The following is a 24000-nucleotide window of genomic DNA, read 5'->3' on the forward strand; positions in this document are numbered from 1 at the left end:
AACTAAGAATTGCACATACCCATCCATGTAATCATTTGCTCTCTGTTCAGCAGCAACTGCTTTCTCATCAGGTTTTCCTACTCGTTCCAAAAAACACAGTGCTGGGTCTGCTCTGATTGTGTTGTACTTTTCATAACCTGCAAAAACCAACAACTGTATTATTATTGTTATTTTTCTTTATTGAAGGTACAGTAAACCAAAATGATTTGTTGAATCTGATTATCATAATTTCGTTAATCTTTGTATTTCTAGCATATTTCAGAGTATTTTGTACACAGAAGGTGCTTAATTAATGCTGAACTAATTAAAAAGATAGAAATTTTAGTGGGCTGTAAGTTCAAAGAGCTGACAGCATGAAAAGACAGCCAAAAAAGTTAATGTTATTCTAAATTGCAATGTTGAGATAAAGTGACCAAAATGAGGTTTTACTACATTTTGTCCTGGTCAGAACACATTTTGAGGTAATATTCTACTATGGAAGCAACGTTTTAGGAAGGATATTGGTAAGACCAAGAAGATTAAAGGACTTAACAATATAATATCAGCTGAAGTGAATCAGGATCTTTTAACTTAAAGCAGACTTGGAGGGAGGAAGAAAAGACAATACCATATCAAAATATTTGAACGATTATAACAGGGAAAAGAAATTAGATTTTTTTGGGGGGTAGGGGTAGGGGAAAGGAGAAAATTTGTAACTCAAAATCTTGTGGAAATGAATGCTGAAAACTAAATATATATATATATATATTTTAAAGCAATTGGGGTTAAGTAACTTCCTCAAGGTTACACGGCCAGTTATTTCTGGGTGTGGTGCTAAGTATCTGAGCCCGGATTCGATCCCCAGGTCATCCTGACACTGGGGCCGGTGCTCTTACTTGCTGTGCTACCTGGCCACCCCAACTAAAAATATTTTTTAAAAATTAAAAAAATGTTTTAACATGTAATTGGGGAAAAAATAAAATATTATTAAAAGAAAAATGTTTGGAAAATGGATTTTTTTTTCTGCTTGGCACCAGAATGAGGAGTAATGGGTAGAAGCTGCTGAGAGGCAGATTTCATCTTGATGTATGGAAACACCTCCTTATCATTACAGCCATCCCAAATGGAAAGGAGTTGCCTTTGAAGTAGTGACTTCTCCTCATTGAAGGTCTCAGATGAAGGCTAGATGATGACTTCTTACTGGGTAAGTTGTAGTGGGGATTCTTATTCAGGTATGGTTTGGAGTAAATGACCTCTGAGGTCCCTTCCAATTCAGGGATTCCCATGTGACTCACAACATTTCTGAGTCCAGAATGTTCTTTAGTCCATTAGTACTAATAAGAGCCCACAGAGGAGATATAAAGCCTATGCTTTGGGTCCTGGTTGCTGCCTAGTCAAGGAGTGTCAGTAATACAGATTACTGTAGGCTCTAAGGAAGGAATAAAATAAAGATTTCAACTCTTTATCAGCTCCCCAAAAGGGGAGACAGTCAAGATTAGTATTCCCTGAAGTGTTTGGGCAGGGAAAATCATTAATACAGTTCTAAGAAGGCCCCAGCAAAGAGTCATTGTTTCAGTTTCCAGTGATAAAGGAGGAACAGACCAACCTATCTGACCCCTCCTCCACCTCCTTTTCTAGCTCATCTACATCAGAGCTTCTTAAACTTTTTCCACTAGTGATCCCTTTTCACCCAAGACATTTTTACACTACCTTTGGGTATCTAGGTATATAAAATAGGTACACAAATCAAACATTTACTGATAACATATCATAAAGAAATTTATTTTAAAATAATTTTTGATGTGTATATATATAAAATTTTACCATTTAGTAAAGATGAAAGCAAATTAGCATATTAATGAGATAAATATACTTGTTTATTTTTACATTGACAATTAAATTGTAGCAAAATGTTTGATACTGCAGGACATACAGCTTCTAATGTTTTTCAGAGTTGATCAGTATTCTAATTTTATAATTGTCCATGCTGAGAATGCTGCTTTGCACAAACACGTAGTACAAAATAGCACGTGTATATTTAGGGCCATTAGAGAAATTGTTGGAAATTCTATCCTAATCCCAAGTCAAAATTAATTTAACGATTTTGTATGTACAGTAAAAACACTGTAATTTCTAAGATACAACAGTCTTCAATCTGAGCTGAGGTGTTTCTGGCATGCAATTTGGCACTGTATGACATGATGGCATGTGCAGTGCAAAGTTATTGTTGTGTGTTCAGAACCAAGATTGCAGTGAAATTGCATTTTGCAATGGGGCAAGTGCTGCCAGAAACACCTTGGATTCATTTCCCATTTGATTTTGAATTAATTTTCAGTTGTTGCAAGATCAGAAATCTTTTACTGTTGCCAATTTTTTTTTTGCGACTCCCACAATTCAGTTATACAACTCCATGTGGAGTTGTGACCCACAGTTTAAGAAGCACCAATCTACATCATATCCCAGAAATGTGGCTGTCTGCCAAAGTTCTGTTCTAGACTCTCTCATCTCCTCTTCTCTCTGTACATTTTATTATTAACTTGTTCAGCTCCCATGTCTTTAAGTATCACATCTAGGCAGATGACTCAGATCTAAATATCCAGTCCCAATGTTTCCCATGAGAAATTTTCCATAACCAAGTCCCTACTGGACATTTCAAACAAGATGTTCCAGATACCACTAAAACCCAACATGTCCAAAACCAAACATATCCTCCCTCCTTCCAAACTCCCCTAATTCTGTTAAAGGTACCAACATCTATCTAGTCTCTCATGTTCATTATCTCTGTATAATCTGACATCACATTCTCCTTCATCCCACATAATCCATCAGCTGTCAAATCTTGCTATTTCTACCTCCACTTCTCTTACATCTGATTCCTTTTTATTTATTTAGCTACCACCTTATTTCAAGTACTCATTACTACTTGTTTAGATTATTCCAACAGGTTCCCAAATGGCTTCTCAGCCTCAAATCTCTTACCACTTCAGTCCACCCTACACACTGATGCAAAACTAACGTTTTTTAAATTAGGATAAAATGTAAATTTCTCCGCACAGCTTTTAAATTACTATATAACCTTGCTCCATCTAATCTTTTCAGTCCAACTGGACATTAGTCCCCTTTCCACACTGTATGATCTAGCCAAACCTGCCTTTTCTGTTCTTTTCACATGACACTGCATCTCATGTCTCTTGCCTTTGCTCTGGCCTTCCTGCATGCCTGAAATGTACTCCCTCATAACAACTCTGGTTCATAGAATCCCTTTCTTCCTCTAAAATGTAGCTGAAGCAACATCTACTACATGAAACTTTTCTTCATCTCCAGATTGCCAATGCCTTCCTTCTTGAATAACCTTGTGTTTTAACTAGTTTTTATTCTCTGTATGTTTATTCTATATGCAGACCTATTCTACAGACCTATACATACACACATGTACATATGTATGTAAATACACTTATGTTTATGTGTGCATATATCTTCCCTCTTAGAATGTGAGCACTTGCAAATAGGGATTGTTTCATTAATTCTATCTCTATCCCCAGTATGTATCACAGAGTAAATGCTTTAAATACTTGTTGATTGAATTACAAGTCTAAAAAGAACATGAGGCAGGGACAAGACAAGGTGAAAAGATAACATAAAGAATGATAAAGGATCAAGGATGATATTCTAGAAAATATGGAGAGCAAGGAATATTATTATAGGGGCTTGCATAGAGTGCACAATGTCTGTCTATGATCAAAGCGAAGGCTAGTCCCATTCCTTAAAGAAAAGGTAAAATAACTTGAAGAACATTTCATGCTCTAGATTATCAGGGAGAATGGTATTTCTTTTAAAAATAAGAGGGGAAAAAAGCCTGAATGCAACAACAAAGAAAAGGATCTACAAATGCAGAAAGAATTCTTGATCTGTCAGGAAGTTACATGGTGAATGGATGTGACACAGGGGAGAAAAGAAAGTAATATTACTGAACATGAGAGTCTACACCAGCAGGAGGCAGCTGGTCCCTCTCAGGAAACAGGTGCTTCCCTCCAAGGAATAATTCTATAGATCCTTATATAGGTAGGCTGAGAGATCAAGGGTCAGAAGAAGAAAAGATGAATGTGGTAACTGGTGATTCTATTGAGGGAGGACTAAAGATGGCATTTGCCTCAATGGCTACAACAAAAGAGAGGTGTTATTATCCAAACTTGATAAACAACTTCCTGAAACCAGCTAAATATAATGGCAGCTACTTCATGTAGAAACAAACGATAGTCTAAGAAGGGATCAAAAAAAGTACTGCTAAGGATTATGATATATTGGACAAGAAACCAGCAATCTTAGAAGAAGGTAGTGTTTTGTGAATGGGATTTAGATTTTTGTACCCTTGTTTCAACATAGAGCTGATGGGCTCCTAAACAAAGAAATGTATTTGCCTAAGAAAAAGGAAAAGGCTACATGTTCAAAAATATTTATAGCATCTCTTTTTGTTATAATAAATAACTTTGAATTGGGGGAGTGGCTGAACAGATTAAGGTATATGAATGTAATGAAATATTATTGCACTGTAAGAAATGGTGAAAGTGAAAATTTCATAGAAACCTGGGAACTTGTATGAACTGATGCAAAGCAAAATGACCAGAACCAAAATAATTTACACAATAACATCAATAATGTAAAGATAAACAACTTAAAAAATTTTAAGAACTCTGATCAATACAATGACTAACCATGTTTTCAGAAGACTGATGAAGCATGCTACCTACATCCTAACAAACACATGATGGACTCAGGATACAGAATAAAACATATTTTCAAGCGTGATCGATGCAGGAATTTGTTCAACCTATGCATATTTGTTAGAAGGGTTTTTTTTTCTTTTTTTCAATTTGAGGGATACAGTTCTCAGGCAAGAGGGAGTTAGGGTTAGGGTTGCCAAAAAAAACACAAACAAACAAACAAAAAACCAAACCAGGGTCACCGAAGCAACCTTATTTTAAAGCATAAGAGAAGGAAGGCCAGCAGAAATCACAGAGAAGTAGAATGGCTTTGAAAGTCACAAGGTAAACTTATAGAAAAGCGAGCTATATAGAGACCTGCAATTTCATGTGTAATTTGTATGTGTGTATACTATATATAGGTAAAAGCTAATTTTCTTTGGTAACTATTAAGTTTGGAATTTAAAAAAAATGAAAATAATTCAATTGCCTAGTGTTCTGAAAATCTAATCAAAGGGGCTTTAAATTGAAAAATAAGGTGGAAGAAAACTGCCTGTATATATTCACTAAGACAGATACTATCAGAAATAAATTATAATATGAGAATAATAGAAGAAAAGCCCAAATTTACAGGAAACAAAAGCAAGGGAAAGAAGCCTCCTGTTCTCAGATGAGTCTATAATTTTTACAAAACATGAGTAACAATCAAGTGAATGACCTTGAAGAAGTCACTTAATATCCCCTGGGCCTCAGTTTTTACTCAGCTGTAAAGTGTAGGAATTAGTTTAGGTGGTCGTTGAATTCTGTCCAGTCCTAGATCTATGATCTGTTAAAACAGAGTTCGTCAAGCAAAGAAGCAAACTTAACATCAGGTATCAATGAGACTTGGTGAAATGAAATCTATGACAGGAACATAGTCCTGGAAGCATATGTCTGAGTCAGAAGGAATAGGACAGATTAAAATGTCACCAATCTGATCATGTCACTACACAGTTCCAAAACCTTCAGTGACTCCCTTTTGTCTCTAAGATAAAAAATAAACTTCTCAAGCTGACATTTAAAATCCTTTATAATCTGACTACTGCCTACCTTTCTGGGGTTATTTTATATAATTCTTCTTTATGAACTGTAGTTCCAACTAGTTTGTCTCACCTGCTATTCCCTAAACTAAGAGCATTCCAGCTCCAGTCATCATCTCTTTGCATCATACTCCCTGGATCACTTTTGCTTTTTGGCATCTCTGGCTTCTTTTCAGCTTCAGCTCACATACTAACACTCAAGTGTAGCTTTTCCTGATTCTTATTAGTTTTGTCTCTGACTTCAAATAATTACAAACATACTTAGGTTTACATGTCTTACCTCTCTCCTCTCCTTATCTTCCCCCTGCCAATAAAAATAAACTCCTTAAAGGCAAGGGATGCTTTCTGTTTTGTTTTTATATTCACTGTGCCTAGTGAATAGAACGTGCACATTAAAGATTCTTGCTGGTACCAAAGAGATCATACAAATGGGAAAAGGACCCATATGTACAAAAACATTTATAGAAGCTCTTTTTGTGGAGGCAAAGAATTGGAAATCAAGGTGATGCCCTTCAATTGGGGAATGGCTAAACAAGTTATGGTATATGAATATAATGGAATACTACTGTGCTATAAGAAATGAGAAGCAGACAGACTTCAAAATAACCTGGGGAGACTTATATAAACTGATACTGAGTGAAGAGAGCAGAACCAGGAAAACACTGTACACAATTATAGACACATCATATCTGTGATGACTAACTTTGATAGACTGGGCTCTTCTCAGCAATGCAAGGCTGTAAGACAACTCCAAAGGACTCATGATGGAAAAGGCTATCCACATCCAGAGCAACAATTACAGAGTCTGAATGCAGATAGAAGCAAACTACTTGTTCTCTCTCTTTTTCATTTTGTTTTGTTTCTTCTTCCTGGTTGTTTATTCCATTGGTTATAATTCTTCTTTACAACTTAATTGATATTTAATGTGAAGGTACTTGTAGAAGCTGTATCAGATTGCATGCTGCCATGGGGGGAGGGGAGAGGAGAGGTAAAGGGAGAAAATTTGGAATTCAAAAGCTTGTGGAACTGAATATTGTAAACTAAAAGTAAATAAATTTTAAAAAAATTGATGCGGGATTCAATTCAATAAAAATTTATTAACCACTGTCTAAATGCCACAAACTGGGCTAGGCCTGGGAACTACGAAGATAAAAATGACAACCTTCCCTGCCTTGGAAGAAATTCCATTCTAGTGGAAGAATCTATACTTTAGTTAACTTAGACCACCATAGGGGTCAGTGTGGTGGGGAGTATGTGGGTAAAGTCCAATGGAGGCAGAGACAGAGGGCATGGATATTATCGACACATCCCAAGCAGGTTGCAAAGGCAGAATATGGTAGCACCTGGGAGGATCTTCTTCAGTTATCTGGATGTTTGCTACAGTTCCTTATCTGCCAAAAGCAAAGCAGCCAATAACTTCCTGACATGTTAATGATATAATATTTCATAAGGTAGAGTATACAATGAGAGGAATAATGGTGTTCAGCTTCGGCATCATATTTTCAGAAAGAAAATGTTAAGAATTGGACACTTTCATGAGCAGGGCACCTGGGAAGGTCAAGGACTTCATTATCATATTATAGGAGAATTAGTTGAAAAGACTGGGAATCTTTAGCCTGGAAAAGAAAAGACTATCAGGAAATACAACTATATTAAAACATGTGTAGGTCTGTCATATGGAATTTGACCTATTTTTTTTCTGGATTCAGAGAGTAGAACTGGGTAAAAGCTGCAAGCAAGCAAATTTAGGTTTGATGTAAGGAAAAAATTTCCTAAAAATTATAGCTATTTAAAAGTGGAATGCATTGCTTCACAGGTAGTGGAAAACTTCTTGTTAGAAGCTGTTAAGCAATGGCTCAATGACTACTTTTTGGGGATGTTGTAGAATGGATTTTCATTCAAGTCAGAGTTGGCTAAGATGGTTTAAGGCCCCTTCCATCTGAGACCCTGTGATTTGGTGAACTTTGTTATGGAAAGCAACAATTCAAATTAAAAAAAAATTCTTGTATACAAATATTCTAACAGGGCAGCTAGGCAGTGCAATGGAAAAATGCAGGGCACGGAGTTAGGAAGACTCATTTTCCTGAGTTCAAATCTGGCCTCAAACACTTACTAACTGTGTGACCCTGAGTAAGTCACTTAATCCTGTTTGCCTCAGTTCCTCATCTGTAAAATGAGGTGGAGAAGTAAGTGGCAAACTTCCCTAGTATCTTTGCCAAGAAAACCCCAAATGGGGCCATGAAGAGTAAGACATGACTGAATTGAATGAACAATAACAAAATTCTGATAGATGGGGATAAAAAAGATAAACAGGCCCAAAACTCAAGCAACTTAATAAAATAGATAAGACAAATATAATAATATCTATACTAAAAATTAGAATATAAGAATAGGAGAAGTATAGAGTGTGATGAGATTTAAAAAGGGTGAAAATTTCCAGCTGAGATGGACCAGGAAAGACTTCATGGAGAAGAAAAAACACCTGAGTTTATCCTTTTTTTTTTTGGACGGGGAAGGTAGGGCAATTGGGGTTAAGTGACTTGCCCAAGGTCACATGGCTAGTTTTTTTGTGTTAAGTATCTGAGGCCGCATTTGAACTCAGGTCCTCCTGACTCCAGGGCTGGTGCTCTATTAACTGAACCACCTAGCTGCCCCCTGAGTTTATTCTTGAAGGTGCTCGAGAAGTAGAGCTGGGAAGGATAGAACTCTAGATATTAAGCATGAAAAAAAGTATGGACACAAGAACAGGGAGAACAGCATGGCATGACACAGACATTACATGAGGAGAAATGAAACCCAAGATTGAAAAGGTTAGGATCAGGTTGTGAGGGGTTTTGAGTGACAGCCTATTTAATAGGTAGAGGAGAAAGACATAATTAAGGCTGTGAATTAGTAAGATAACTCTGAAAGAATAGACAAGGTTAGAGAGGTAAACACCCAGAGTGATGTAGCCTATTACAATATTCTAGGGAAGAGATAATAATAAGAACAGAAGTGACAATTTGGGTGTATATAATGCTTTAAGGGAGACAAAAAAATGGCCTTATGAAGTAGTAAAAAGACAAACTAGGTTGATGGCAGTGAAAAAAGAGGGAACATATTTAAGATATGGAGCAGATAGAATCAATAGGACCTAATATCTGATTGGATGTGAGGGATGATAGAAAGACAGATATTAAAGATAATGCTGAAGATTTAAACCTGGACACCACGGAGAATGGTGGTACCATCTAAGGAAATGGGGAATAGTTCAAACTTAAGCCTTTAGATATTACAAATTTCTTTCCTCACACTGTTATTAGATATAGAGTATAAGCACTATTACCTCTACTTTGCATATGAGAAAAATGAATCTGAGTTGGACTGATATTTGTCCTGGCTCATACAATTATGAAGTTATTGAGAGAGGCTTTGAACGCACATCTCCTAACTTCAATCCAATATTCTTTCCACTATAACATACACTTTACCACATTGGAAGAGAGACCACATTTTGCTTAAAACTCGTTACATTCAGTTTTGTATATGCTGGTTTTGTAAAGTCCAAACAGTGAGGAAGAAACCTAGAGTAGACAAATAGAAATGTGGGATCATAGATCACATCAGAGATAAATGCTGAGGATATGTATAGGACTCTCGCAGTCCTTTGCATGGAATTTAATCAAGACTGGGATGAGGTCAACAAGGGAGACAGTACAGAAAGAAGGGATACAATGTTACTAGACTACATTCTTGATCTTTGCCAATACACATTCCTAAAGCTTTAGATGTGGCTTTTTTTCAGTCTGAAACATCCAGTTTTTTATAGACATGACCAAAATCACCTCAATTAAGTATAAATTATATATCCATATGCTCTAAGTATAAAGTTTTATTAAATGTATACATCAATTAAGCAGAACTCTATGGTAAACACGTCACAGGAGATGGGGCTGGGAGATAAGAACATAAGAGTGGAGGAGAAAGTCTTAGTATAAGAGGTAGCAGACAGGTCGAGGAATAAAATTTGTTCACTGTTTTCTGTGAGTATCTCTATACAACTATAATCAATAAAATGCTCTAAATCCTTTTACTTACCATGTTTAAAAACTCCAATAAGGAGAGATTTATCAGCATCAAGATCCCACCACTCAGCAGGGACTTCAGAATGGTCTGGCTCAGGAACCCAAACATCAATGTCACTAAAATATAATCATCAACAGAGTAAGACTTGATTACAAGTCAGTGGAAGAAGATGCTTAAGTAGCAATCAGAGGGCTATGATTAGAGTTTATACAAGTACAGGACTCTGACTAGTATGAAAAGTAATTCCTCAAATCTATTTAAAGTCTTTTTTTCAATAGTGATATAAAATGTTGAAATCCTTAGGCCATATTTATTATGTGATTTTAATACACATCTTGATTTTTGTGTTTATTATTTTAAACTATCACTATCAAGACTATAACACTTATGTCCTGGAAGCAATAAAAATAACCAACATTCATACACACACACACATACATACACGTACGTATATGATCCTCCACAACAATACTGTGAAATAGGTACCGTCATCAGGACCATTTTATAAATGAGGAAACTGTGGGAGATGGATAGTAGCCACCCAGCTACTAAGTATCAGATGCAGAACTGGATTTTTGTCTTCCTGAATTGAGTCTAGCACTCTATCCATTGTGCCATCTAGAAGCTTCATTCAACATAATGTATAGGTATCTATCCTTGATCCAGAAAAAACAGATGTCTTGCAAGAAAATTTATGGTAAATTTATGTTAAGTGAATCTGTTCTCGCTTACAAACATAACAACAGGGACATGTTCCTCTGGAAAACAGAAACATCACTGTAAAGCCAGAACAGATCTTTGAAATTATCTAGTCTAACATCTTCATTTAATAGACAAGGAAACTGAGGCTCAGTGTTTCAGTGACTTGGTTCAAGGTTACACAATTAGGATGAATTAGTTATTGGACAGAATAAAGACTGCAGCAAAGAAAGAGCAACACTTAAAAAAATACAATGGAAATTTTATTTAACTCATAGAATATTTATCGAGAGAGAGAGAGAGAGAGAGAGAGAAAGAGAGAGAGAGAGAGAGAGAAGGGAGGAGTGGGAGGGGGGAGTGTGGTTAGAAAAATGTGTAAACCAGTTTGTATACAAGGGCAGTTCACAGGATAGGTGTTCCTGGGAGGATAATCAGCCTGTATGAATGTAGCTATCGTAGCTATTAACAATCAAATTATTTTCTATGTAACTGATGACATTAGGATCTATTCTCATATTAATTAGAGGATTCATTGTTGAAATCTGTCTATTGCTGCAGAGCCTAAAAGGCAAGACAAAAAGAAAATAACTTTGTAAATATGATGAATTTTGCTCCTTAGGACTAATTTGTGATTTAATAGAATTCTAAACTTATGCAATACATTTCAGCAAGAGATACTTATGCTGAAATTTCCATGTCATCTTCTATTTTCAAAAAATGAAAAGCTTCAAAATCACATCTACCCACATAAATGAAAAATATGAAAGATTAATTTAATTTACCTTGCTTCAACTCCATCAAATACTTTCTGGAACTCATTACCAATGACTTCTTGTTTTAAATAATACAGCATCCGCACTCGAAGCAAAACCCTAAAAACAAAGAGTATAGAAATACAAAGACTATTTAGCTTCCCATTAGGTATATTTCTAAAAAGGTCTATTACAATAAAATGAACAGTTATGTGTTTTAAAATTAAGGAGGTCTGTTAGCCTTTCATTATAAGTCTAAGAATAAAATAACTAGTAACATCTGGTTTTAATTAAATGTCTTTCCCATATCATATCATATCATCTCTATGATATTGAGGAATGTAATTATTTAACCTTTAAGATTACATAGCAAATGAGAGGTACTTACTATATGCTCCTATTTCAGAATTAGAAAATAGAGATATAGAGAACAGTGATTTGCCTGACTATCCTTCGTAAGATCAGAAAAGAACTCTCAGGTCAAGTCTGACATGTTCATTAAGTCATGTTAATTCTTCACTATGGACTAGTATTTTTACAGGATACTTCAATTATAAAGATAAAGTAGGTTTTTAAAAAACTATTTGAAACAGCTACCTACTTATTACAATGATGTTTTATGTGTTTCTTATAGCCTTCATCTTGTAGCAGATGCTCAGGATTATATTTTCGAAGCCATTCTGCTTTATGGATATCAAATGTGCTTGCTTGAGTTTTCACTTTCTTCCCTTTTCGGCCCCTGGGGACAGGAGCTGACAGGCCTATGTAAAATGAGAAAAAAAGGGGAGTAAATGATAGTTTATAGAAATTCCATAATTTGAAATATTTTCTCAACTTAAAAATTCCAAGAAAATATTTGAAGTCTGTGTAGAATGTGCAAATTTCTTCAAGAATTTAGGAGATAGTTCTTAGACTTTAGCCTGATACTTCCTGGACTGGTAAAAATTGAGAATTATAAAGCTCCTTTCGAGCTGGGAGTTCTTTTAAACCTAAGTAAAAGCCTACATTTGAAATATTTTTATTGTACTTAATAATTCTCTGGAATTCAAATTAAATATCAAATACACCAAAGTTATTAATTTCCTCAAAAGCTATCAGGAATTTTATCTGGTCTCATGAAAGGATTTTTCCCTTCTCTGCTAACATTGGCTTGGAAGTGTAATGTTTTCTAAGTGCCTTCAAACACTCACTTTATAAGGAAAAATGAAGTAACATATACAGATAGCAACCCCTCTGTTGATGGTTTTTAAGAGTTGCTGTGAATTCATCACCTGACAACCAGACTTTTGGTAATGTGCCTTCTAAAACTGCTGCGCAGTTATTTGGATAGATAAAGCCATAATGATGGGGTCAAAGTAATACTGGATAATTAAAACATAGATATCCTAAGAGAAATGCTAAAATAAGGTAGTGGGGAAGCACCATAGACAGCCAAATGGACAACAAAAAAGTACTCAGATGGAATAATCAGCTGCTGATTAAGTTAATTTTACTTTAGTCATTTTTTTTCTGTAAAACTTATTGTTCATATTTTTAAGTAGCTTAAATTGAAAGCTTTCCAGTATATCAACAACTAAGGCTTGTTAAGATTGCCAGAGATTCACTTACTCTGGCAATTTCATTCATTCATTTAATCAATCTTTATTAAAGCTCATTAGCTATTTGATATGACAACACTATGAACTGTGAGAATACTTTATATATAAACTATGAATACAAAGTAAAAATAATCACATTCTCTTTCCTTAAAAGTCTTACTGTCTAATATAGGCAAAAATTTGCACAGAATAGACATGGCAACATTTTAAAGTCTATATGTATGATAACTAAAGGGGAAAATAGTAATATCTTCTTCATCTAATGTTTGAAAACTTGATGGGAGTTCTTTACAGACAAGTTTGAAGTACATCATTGTTTTTCAAGGCAGCACAGAAACTCTGTTCTTAATCTTGATATGTATGAATTGAAATGATTTGTTTTTACTATGAAGCATAAAAGCTTGTTATTTATTACAAAATTTTACTTATCACTATGTTTGCTCAAAATATGAAGAAGTTATGATTATTGAGGTAAAACTATAAAGTTTAATATTTCTTATTAACAATTTGTAACCATAAATTACTGGCAAAGTTTAAGAGCATGGAACACTGCTTTTTAAAATAAAACTGACACAATCATTTCATAATTCTTAATACTGCTAACTGTGATTAGAAAGATATATCTTTAATGATCTTATTTGAAGACAAAAGCACTTTTAAAAATGTGAATTTATTCACCTTATTTATGTGACCAGTTATTTACAATAACATACTAATCGGTTGAATGATGAACAATAATTCTCAAAGTACACAGAGACTGAAGCAGAGAGGAGTGTGAGTAAGCTGCGATCACAGTGGTAAGTGGTGTGTAAAACATCACTAACTATGACACCTACACAACATCACTAACTATAACACCTACACTATTTTTTTTTTTTGCATTGAACCACATTTATAGAAGTTCTATTTTTTAAACTGGTTTGGTTTAGCTTGTCATATTAAAAAGGCATGTTCTTTACCCAGATGATTTTGCAATTCTCTTGTCTGGCCATCCTCTGTAGGGGTAATGAGATCCCATATGAAACCTTTAATCTTCTCATCTCCTCGGTAGTGAACAAGGCAATATGCTAAAAGGGCTCGGCAAATGATTTCCACATCTTGTTCATTTAATTGTCTTTTAAATCGGCCATGAGCTAGAATCTCTCTCCATCGACCCCACCTAGTCCAAAGGCACATTAATATATTATCAAAGTCTAATTTTTTAAAAATCCCACCAATCAAAAATGACCCTAAAATTTTAAATAAACAAAGAATTGTATAAGCAAAGAATTTCAAATGTAAACAAATGCAAATATTTGGTCATTCTGCTATATTATTATATAATTATATATTATATTTTATTATATTAACTTTTAGTTACAATGCACCAGAAAAATTTTTTCCCTTCTTGACACAGGTTTGATATAATTTCTTGAACCATTTAAAACTGTGATTAATGAATTTCTACTCTGGATTACTGAATAAATATCAGGATCAACTGAGAGCTGTACTTCACTTATTTCAAATAATATTAAGAATATTTACCACTCAGATACTAAAATACATAAAGCACAGATGTTTAAACAAATTTTATTGACTCCACCCAAAATAAAATGTACTAGTGCATATAACTTATAATGATCATACACATAAAGAATATATTTTACCCATAAACTAGCAGGTTTTTCTCTACTCGAAAGCATTCTGTCCTTCCATAGCCACTGGAACGGTCACATGGTCTACGGAGTTTGGGCTTATCGTCTCCTTCGCTTTCAACTTCAGACAATTCAGCCAATTCATCTTTTGTGGCACTAAAGGGTCTTGTTTGTTTTCTAATCCTTGGAGTGTCAATAACTAAGCTGTTCTATAAAATTAAATAGACATTACTTTAGGTTCCCTATATTTTTCCCAACTTAAAACATTTTTACATGTGATTTGTCAACAACGCATTTTCTGTATAACTGCTCAAATATTAGAGATTCCTGAATTATTCCCAGTGGATATTAACTATTTTTGACCAAGGGTAGGACTTACCCAGTACCTGTAAGTTGGATACAGCTCATTTGGATTCATACAATTGTTGGACAAGTATAAAAAATGGCTGGCAATCCTTAAATTCCACAAGTTCAATTCTATCCTTTCCCCCCTTATCCTTCTGACTCTAATAGTAAAAACAAGGAGCAAAGAGGGAAAATCAAAAGCACCTCTCTAAGCTATTTTTATTTCTCCTTCTGTACTTTCTTGCAATTTCATTAATGGAAGGTTTCAATAGTAGCACAAAGAACTATCTCCAAGAGAACAGTAATGAGAAAAGTGAGCAAAGAGCTTCTGGATGAGATGGAAGTCTTTAGTGAAGTGAGAGGTGGTTTCTAAGCCAGGAAGCCAAAGGTCAAATTCTGCCTTTGGCACATACTGACTATAATTCTGGGCAAGGATTTAATCTCTTGGTGCTTGAGGTAAAAGTGCTGACAGGAGAACTGTTCCTAAACTAGGAGGAGCAAGCTCCTATGGTAATGAAACCCTAGGTCTAGTCTCTACCCCTTTGTAAGAGTCACATCTTACATAATTCCAGAAAATACAATGCCAATCTCTAGCAGAAACAAAATTTAAACTCACAAGTACTTATTCTGCAACCATTATTTTACTTCAGAATTTCAAGATGAAAAAGAAAAATTATTGGTGTGGGTAACTTCTTGACTGTAGTAATAGACTGAAATTCCTCCATGTCCAAGAGGATGGTTGTAACCTCAGAATCATACTAAACTGCTCTCTTTCCTTCACATTCCCCTCTTCCGACCCCATGCTTCTTCATTTCTGAACAGCTAACAAGTCATATTAATTCTACTTCCATGGAATTTGTCCTTTTCTTTGTCTCAGCTAATATGGCCACTACCCTAGTTCAAGTCCTAATCATCTCTCACTTGTAATAGTAACCTAATTGCCTTTCTCTTTCCAATCCACTCTCCATATAGGTGCCAAAATTATCCTCCTTTTAAAGTACAAGTCTGAAAAGTCCCTTGTTCAAAACCTTCAGTAGTCTATTACTTTTCCATTCTTACTTCATATTACTTACCTATATTCCAACACTCAAGACTGCTTGATGTCCCTGATACTTTACATACTATCTCCTACTTCTGTATATTTCCATATGCCATCTCCCATGCTTACAATGCACTCTCTTCCCCCACTACCCAGAATTCTCATCTTTTTTCAAGACTCAGGTCAGGTACTCACCTTCTCTGTAAAGATTTTCTTTGTCTTTCCAGTTGTTAGCACTTTTTTTCCTTCCTTTTTACCTCGTACTTAACATCCATTTATGTATGGTATTGCCCCATAAAATGTAAGCTGAGGGCCTAGACTGTCCTATTTTTGTCTTTATGTCCCCAATGACACGCATATTGCCTTGTATGTTACGGGTTTTTAATTGAATAGTTTTTATGAGTTGCTGCTCTTCCTTCTTGCCCTGCCCCCCCAAACCATATTCCAAAACATTACCTATGTGCCAACCTGAGCTTAGTTAAGCTATTCCTTGAATAACAGACATATTGTTCCTCTACCAAGTCCATGATAAAAGTTTAACAGCTTACTAGGCAGTACCTGCAAGATATTGTACGGTGAGGCATTAAGCTGCTACATCTTAATCTGAGGAAATGAAAATGAACTCTCCATAATATTTATGCAAAAACTGATAGAAGTAACCAAAAAATTAATCATTTCAAGGCACTGTACTCTCAGAAGAGAAACATTTTGGAGGAAATAGAATACTTACTCTGCCACTGATGGCATCTATATCAATTTCTGCTTTCTTTGCCCATTTCTGCCAGAAGTTGGGATCATCTAAGGAAATATCAGTGCGGTTTCCAGATGCCACAAAACTTGCCTGAAATACAAAATGATAGCTCTTAACTATTAATATTGATAGGAAAATTTTACATGACATATTTAAACAAAATCTCCTCAGGTTTATTTTGGACATCAAAGTCCACCACTACTCAGGAGCTGGACTCTGAGTATATTCACTTGCCTATTAAATATTTCACATGAAGTATGTTGGACAAAATACAAATTATTCTTAGGGTAGAGGGTTTCCCACCAATTTAGGCCACTATTTTACACTAATGCTACTGGGTAGTTTCTAAGCTCTTTGTAAACAAAGAACACAACTTTCCTCTGGTAAGCATGAGGTAGGGATCCATTCATGGTAGTTCATTCAAAATAGTAACTGATAAAGGGGACAAAAATAAATTCAAAACAGTTCAATTTCCTCACACACCACAACCATCAATCACAGTTGAAAACTGCTATTTTGTTTTCATAAGACTTTAAGAAGAACTTTGTAAAAAAAAAAAGTCAAATGTTAGATAAAATGAAAATGAAAACTATCATTGTATTTATTCCCTAAACAGGACAGGATTTTGAGTTATTACAAGAATACACAGAATATGATAACAATTTATGTTATAATTCATACTTTTTCTTAATATAAGAACAAGTAATCCAAGGCATGGAAAAGTTGAAGGGTGTTATACATATGACAGTCAAAGTTTCAAGAAACTGACAGTCTAATTTAGAACAACAGAACAAAAAAGTGCCAGAAAATATTCCAACTCCTGTGGCAATATTGTTAAGAGATGATTCCCATAAGATGATATTCAAAGAATGTAGATTAAAAGAAATTTGCAATCTATTCTCATCATGCCTAATTACTACATATTAAATTGTTTTAGAGATAATAAAAGTTCCCTATTTATAAAAAGACAATTCTTTTTCTTAATGGAATTTAAGCTAATTTCACATTTAGGAAGTTAGTATGAGCAAAATTGTAACTCAAAAAAGAAACACTACAGCCTTTTGCTTAAATCTAAGCTTGCATATATAATACTGTTTCTAAAAATTAACATGTCTATAAGACCACTGTCCTATGAGATTGTACTACTAAGGACCTTTATTTATTGCAACTATCACTTTTAGTAAAGGGATATTTGGAAAACTCTGCACATCACTAGTAAAGTCATCCATGAAACTGAAATATGAGAAACTTTTATTTTGATCAAATAGGCATCAAAGAACTTTTAAGCTTTTTCTAGTGACATAACAGTGCTTTCTTCATAGTAGGCACTTAATAAATACATCTTGTTGAACTGCATTAGGAAAGAAATTTACAATAATATAGAACTATGTAAAAGTACTGTTTTACATTTTAAAAAATAAAAGTTTAAAACTCTGAATGTTATTATATATATGTAAATAAAATTCTAATTTATGTAGTAAAGTTATAACATTTTAAAATATAAAGCATAGGGGGCAGCTAGGTGGTGCAGTGAATAAAGCACCAGCCCTGGAGTCAGGAGGACCCGAGTTCAAATCCGGTCTCAGACACATAACACTTACTTAACTGTGTGACCTTGGGCAAATCACTTAATCCCAATTGCCCTGCCTTGCTCCTTCCAAAAAAAAAAAAAAAAGCAAGTAAACTATAAAGCATAGCCAAAATGACACTATCACTCTGTGTTGAAACAGACATATGGAAAACATGAAAACTCACTATAATATAATGAATGTTTTTAAGCTGACTGAATGTCACAACTGGTAACACAATTATATCTCTATATAAGAAATAACTTGAATATTTAATAAGAACTTTATTGATTATGAAATGAATTTCTAGTTTAATGAGTGAAGATATACACATCAATATCTGCACATCTTTTTAAATGCACATCTCTAAATTTTTTGAACCAAGAGAAAACTGTACTAAATGCATCTCAGGGGATTTTATTTCATATTGAAGTTTCACTGATATATGTCACTTAAATCTTAGTAATCTTAGTAAATGATCATTTGAGTTAAATGATTTGGGACCACTTAACATGAAGGGCCACAATGAAAGTTAACACTACAGTTCAAATAAAGCAACCAAAATTTTAAAATATATTTCTGTCTGGTTGCTGTCATAAAATCTATGTCATATATGTCACCAGGGCTAATTTCTCTTATTCTGCTACTAGATATAAGATTGCCTGATGAAACAGTAATTTCTCAAGAGAAACTCAATTTTGCAATTTAGATTGAATGGATTTTATGCAAATCCATTTATGATGACATGTACACCATGAGAGGATCACTAGATTTATTTTTATTTATTTAATTTATTTATTTTTAGCTAATCCAGGGAATTATCTTTTTAACTGACAGATATCTTAATTTTAAAAATTCAAAAAATTCTCTACGACCATAACAATGGATAAAAGCCTACAGAAATTAAAATACCTGTTGTGGTAAGTGGGAAGATGTCATCAAGTATTGGTTTACCGACTGCTTCCAAAAGTTAAATTCTAATATCCTAGCTCCCAATAAATCATATTTCTTTAAATGAATTCCTTCAATCATTAAATCCCTTTATTATTTGCAAGGGAAGACTTTTAAATGGTGAAATCCATCTTCCTACAACAGAAAGCAGCAGAAAGATAGTAGGGGCCATTTGTTTTCATAGAATGGCCCTTTCAAATAAGCAATTTGCAGCATGCCCATATTGTTTTATGTTTTACTTTGCTTTAAATTAAGCTGTTTTTAGGTCCCCCTCCCTCCACACCAGAGGTTAAAAATCAAAAAAAATATTCTATTAAAAAAAAAATCCCTGACTGCACATAAAAAATACTAGCTTTTACAAATTTTTAAGGAACCAAAAAAAATCAAAACAAGGTATAAGGGATATTCAATTATAAACGAAATTTTCAACAATAGGTTTTAGATGTCAAGTATTTAGGAGATAAAGAACATGCCTAAATAGCTTGTTGTTTTATAAAGCACTGTGATTTTCATATGTACATACTTAAATTTTATTCAGTGAATATTTAAGTATATGGGTTTAAAATATATTCTAAAAATTATTTCCCCTTCCCCTGAAAAACATCTTCAACTCAGAGTTAGGTACGTATTCCTTCCAGAGGTAAAAAAGTATTTAACTTCAGAGATCATCTCAGCAGGAGCCAACCCAGAGGTAAAGATAATTTTAATCAGCCAATTTTTTTCTGAGTATCTACCTGTTAATGGAGGGCATGAGCAAATGGCATCAGAGCACCCAAATGAATTCTAGTATTCTTAACCATCAGTGAAAAGTTCTTCAACCATTAATGCCTAGATTCAGCTCTCCTCTTATTTCTTCCTTTTCTTTTTCCTTGTATTTAAATTAACTTTTTCCCCTCAAAGTCTTTAGAAGAGAATTGACTTTTGGGGCAAGGGGTAAAAATTACAACTTATAACCTATGACTCTATAATCGGCATTTTTCCGATCAAATTTTAAAAGAACACAATTATTTAAATGTTTAAGTATTGACATATACCAACCTCATCATAGTCCATACTTGAATCACTTCACCATTTAAGCAAGTACAATATGGAATCATGCACAGTAATCAAATCAAATGTTTTACAATACCATATATGGTTTTATGTTATAATTACAATGAAAATCTCAGTATCATTAGATTAAACTTGCGTAATCTTGGACAAGTTAATCAACCTCCTTGAACTTTAGTTTTCTCATCTTTATGTATAAAATGACCACATTTGGATAGGTGAGCTCTCGGGTCCCTTCCAGCTATAAATTCTAGGGTCTATAATATAATAAGGTATAAATTAAATCATATAATTAATTTTAAGACTAAAGCTTATGTACATGTCTATCTTGTTAGAATGTAAGTAACTTGAGAGCAGGGAGTGTTTCACTTTTGTCTTGGTATCTCTAGCATTTAGCTTAATTCTTGGCACTTAGCAAATGCTGAATCAATACTTGTTGAAGATAATAGTGTTAACAGTATACAGATATGAAGAGGGTTAGCAGGAAGAACTCAGTTCCAACCTTGTCTCTGACACATAGCAGTAGTGGGATAGTAGGAAAGTCATTTTACCTCTCAGGGCCTTAGATAACACTCTAGAGGAGAACAAGTTGCAGAAAAGTGGCTGATTTGTATTTGTGGAGGAGTTTCTACACCAGAGACATCCCTGAAATCCCAGATTTTAAACTGCCTGCTTTTCACTTTCACCACAGATGTGGAATATGGGAAATAGCTTTTGAATATTGTATATATAGCTGGGATAGGAAAAGAATTTTCTGAAGGGATGTTAAAAGTCAAGAAAATTCCTACAACTTGGCCTAATGACACTAATATGGTGTAGTATCTGTACTTCCTGCATCATGGAGATTGGTAGAAGGAATCTAGGGAGGGATGAAGAACATTATAGTCAGAGAAAGTACTGAAAATAAAAGAAAGAAGGAAGGAAGGAAGGAGAAAGGTGACAAACAATGCAGCTGAATGATATACAATAATAAATGATGCACATTTACATAGTTCTAGATTTACAAATTACTTTCCTCACAAATCTATGAGACAGGCTGCATTACTGTCACCACTTAACAAATAAAAACACTGAAGCTCAGAGAAGGGCATGCCTTGCTCAGAATGTTCAGAACCAGAAGTGAGTAAAGCTAGAGCTCCACTAACTAGACCAGCTGTGTGTGTGGAGTGGGGGGGGGGGGGGGGGGGGAGAGGGAGGGAGGGGAGTGACCATGGGACCATGGAAAAGGGAATTATGAAATCCCTATTCTAATTAAGGCATGATGCATAAATGTATATCTGCAGCATAAGAATAGAATAATACTGCTTCTGGGGTGGGAAACCTGAGGCCTTGGGGACACACGTGACCCTTAAGGTCCTCAAGTGCAGTCCTTTGACTGAATTCAAACTTCACAAAAAAAATCTCCTGCATTAGATTATACATTTTTTCAAAGTCTTTCCTTCCCAGAACACTAGAGGTGGAAATCTAGTTATACTTCATTTGAAGATATTAAAGTCTTGCAATTTAAAGAAACCACCACCACCACAATAATAATACCTAACACTTATATAGCACCTACTATGTGCCAGACACTGTGCTACGGGCTTTAGAATTACTACAACACGGGGCGGCTAGGTAGCACAGTGAGTAAAGCACTGGCCCTGGAGTCAGGAGGACCCGAGTTTGGTTTGGGCCTCAGACACTTAACACCCACACAAAAAAAACTAGTCGTGTAACCTTAGGCAAGTTACTTAACCCCAACTGTCCTCCAAAAGGCAAAAAAAAAAAAATTACTACAGCACTGGATCCTTAAAACAAACCTGGGAGAGAGGTATAGTACTGTTATTTTCCTCATTTTACAGATAAGGAAACTGAAGCAAACAAAGGTTAAGTGATTGGTCCAGGGTCATACCACTACTAAGTGTCTGAGGCTGGATTTGAATTGAGGTCTTCCTGACTCCAGGCCTAGTGCTCTATCTGCTGTATCACCAAACTTATAATTTAAAACTAAGTAAACTGTAACATAGTTACTTAAGATTAACTTGCCATATTATTACCAATATTTTATACTCACCCTACATAATTCTAATGAATATTTTAATTTCTGAATTACTTCAATCTCAAAACTATCTTTACTCTGCTAAAGTTGTTTTGAGCTGGCATTCCTATTTACATCTAAAGAGGATATCTTAATAACACATGTGGGCAGTATATTTTATTTTAAATTAATGTCTAGAAATATCAAACATATCCATTTTCAAATGCCAAGTATATGAAAAAAGAAAGTGTATTATCAAATATTACTTTAGAACGTATTTAAGCATGAAGTAGATGATCTGATCAACTTCTGAAGCAGCAAAGAGATATGAACAAAAAGTTAATAGTTTCATTAGACAAAATCTTTATAAACTGGTTTCACTGCTACCTTAGCAAATGTTGAGCCTCTTCCTTCTGATTCAATTGTGATTGTTTTTGTGCGACGTTGTAAAATTTGATCAATATCCTCTTCACAGAATTTAGAACCCTCATCTTCTTCATCCATAATGGCACCATATGCACCCCTTCGAAGTAGATCTTCTATTTCCTTTTTGGACAGCTGCTGAATCTATAGGCAAAATAAATAAATATATGTGTGTTTTTCTGAGTGAACATAAGATTCAAAAAGTTCAGACATTTAGACAGTATCCCTAGTTGAGCCAAAGAAAACAATGGAAGGCAGTCTTAAATCCTATGGGTTGGATATATAAGAAATATCTTCCTAAAGGTGTGGTCTATTAATTAAGGGATTACCAAGTAAGATTATGGCTCTGTTTTCTTGAATATCTTTAAGAAATGCTTGGAATGACTTAGATAAATTCTTCTTTACAGGGAAAAGAACAGAAAGAGCTTTTAGTACTAAGATTCTATAATGTAAGATGTGTAAGATATTGCTTATGATAAACTATTCCAATAGTAAATGAACTTTCTACCCTCAAAAAGCTTGGACATTAACATATTGTCGGTGTTATACATCTGAAATACTCTACTTGAATAATTTAAAAATATCCTCTAACAGAGTAATTAAAAGAAAAAAACAAGTATTAGATAAAAGTAATTAAAGATAACAATAACTAAATAAACCACACAATGCCTATATCATTCATTTTGTATTAATGTAAAAGATTTGAAAAGATAACACAACTCCTCAGTCAGAAAGACATTTTTATAGTTCATAAGCACTGGAATCATGCAGAGTTAAACCTAACTGAAGAAAGGCTGAAACCGCAGTATTTTGGTATAATTTAAGAAATCTGTTTCTCCTCTTATGAAAAATTTAAATTAGTGTCCAGTATGTTGTAATAGCAAATGATACTTAAAGTAAATAATTTTTATATATTCTAAAAAACTACAGAAATAAATCCAATGAAGCAAGAGAACTTGAAAATTTACATACACCACCGACACTATTTTCTCTTCCACTCATGCTCTGTAATACAGCCTTATCTAGACCCAATTTTAGGCTTGCCCGGTCGAACATCTCTCTCTCATATGAGTTACGAGTTATTAATCTGTAGACTTTGACAGCTTTGTTTTGACCAATCCTGTGACATCGGGCTTGGGCCTTGGAATAAAGGAAAAATAAAAAAATTAAAGGTTAGTTTCAAAAATACTTTTAACAATGAAAGATCTTTTTTAAAAAGGGAAGTTTTATATGTTATTTTAGATAACCTACCAAATTATTTAAATTTAAATTCACTTCTTGTGTTTAATTTAATTTACTTTAATTCAATTAAGTAGCTATCTAAAATGAGAAACTGATTTACTGAATAAC

The 24000-nt window shown here is 34.3% G+C and overlaps 1 protein-coding gene across 17 annotated transcripts in view; it reads right to left on the minus strand.

Moving 5' to 3' along the window:
• CHD9 (chromodomain helicase DNA binding protein 9) overlaps positions 1–24000 on the minus strand; it is a 254078-nt gene that overhangs the window by 41628 nt on the left and 188450 nt on the right. For all 17 annotated transcript variants that reach the window (XM_069082490.1, XM_069082491.1, XM_069082494.1 and 14 more), the window contains 9 exons: positions 23623–23790; positions 22615–22794; positions 16621–16731; positions 14519–14715; positions 13832–14031; positions 11876–12035; positions 11305–11394; positions 9836–9939; positions 20–137 (listed from right to left, as the gene is read on the minus strand). In XM_069082490.1, the coding sequence (XP_068938591.1) occupies positions 20–137; positions 9836–9939; positions 11305–11394; positions 11876–12035; positions 13832–14031; positions 14519–14715; positions 16621–16731; positions 22615–22794; positions 23623–23790 (1328 nt within the window). The remainder of the gene's footprint in view (positions 1–19; positions 138–9835; positions 9940–11304; positions 11395–11875; positions 12036–13831; positions 14032–14518; positions 14716–16620; positions 16732–22614; positions 22795–23622; positions 23791–24000) is intronic.

This window comes from Petaurus breviceps, unplaced genomic scaffold (assembly GCF_028583685.1).
Source record: "Petaurus breviceps papuanus isolate PSGF00001 unplaced genomic scaffold, PetGlider_PUasm1.0 171, whole genome shotgun sequence".
NCBI lineage: Eukaryota > Metazoa > Chordata > Mammalia > Diprotodontia > Petauridae > Petaurus > Petaurus breviceps.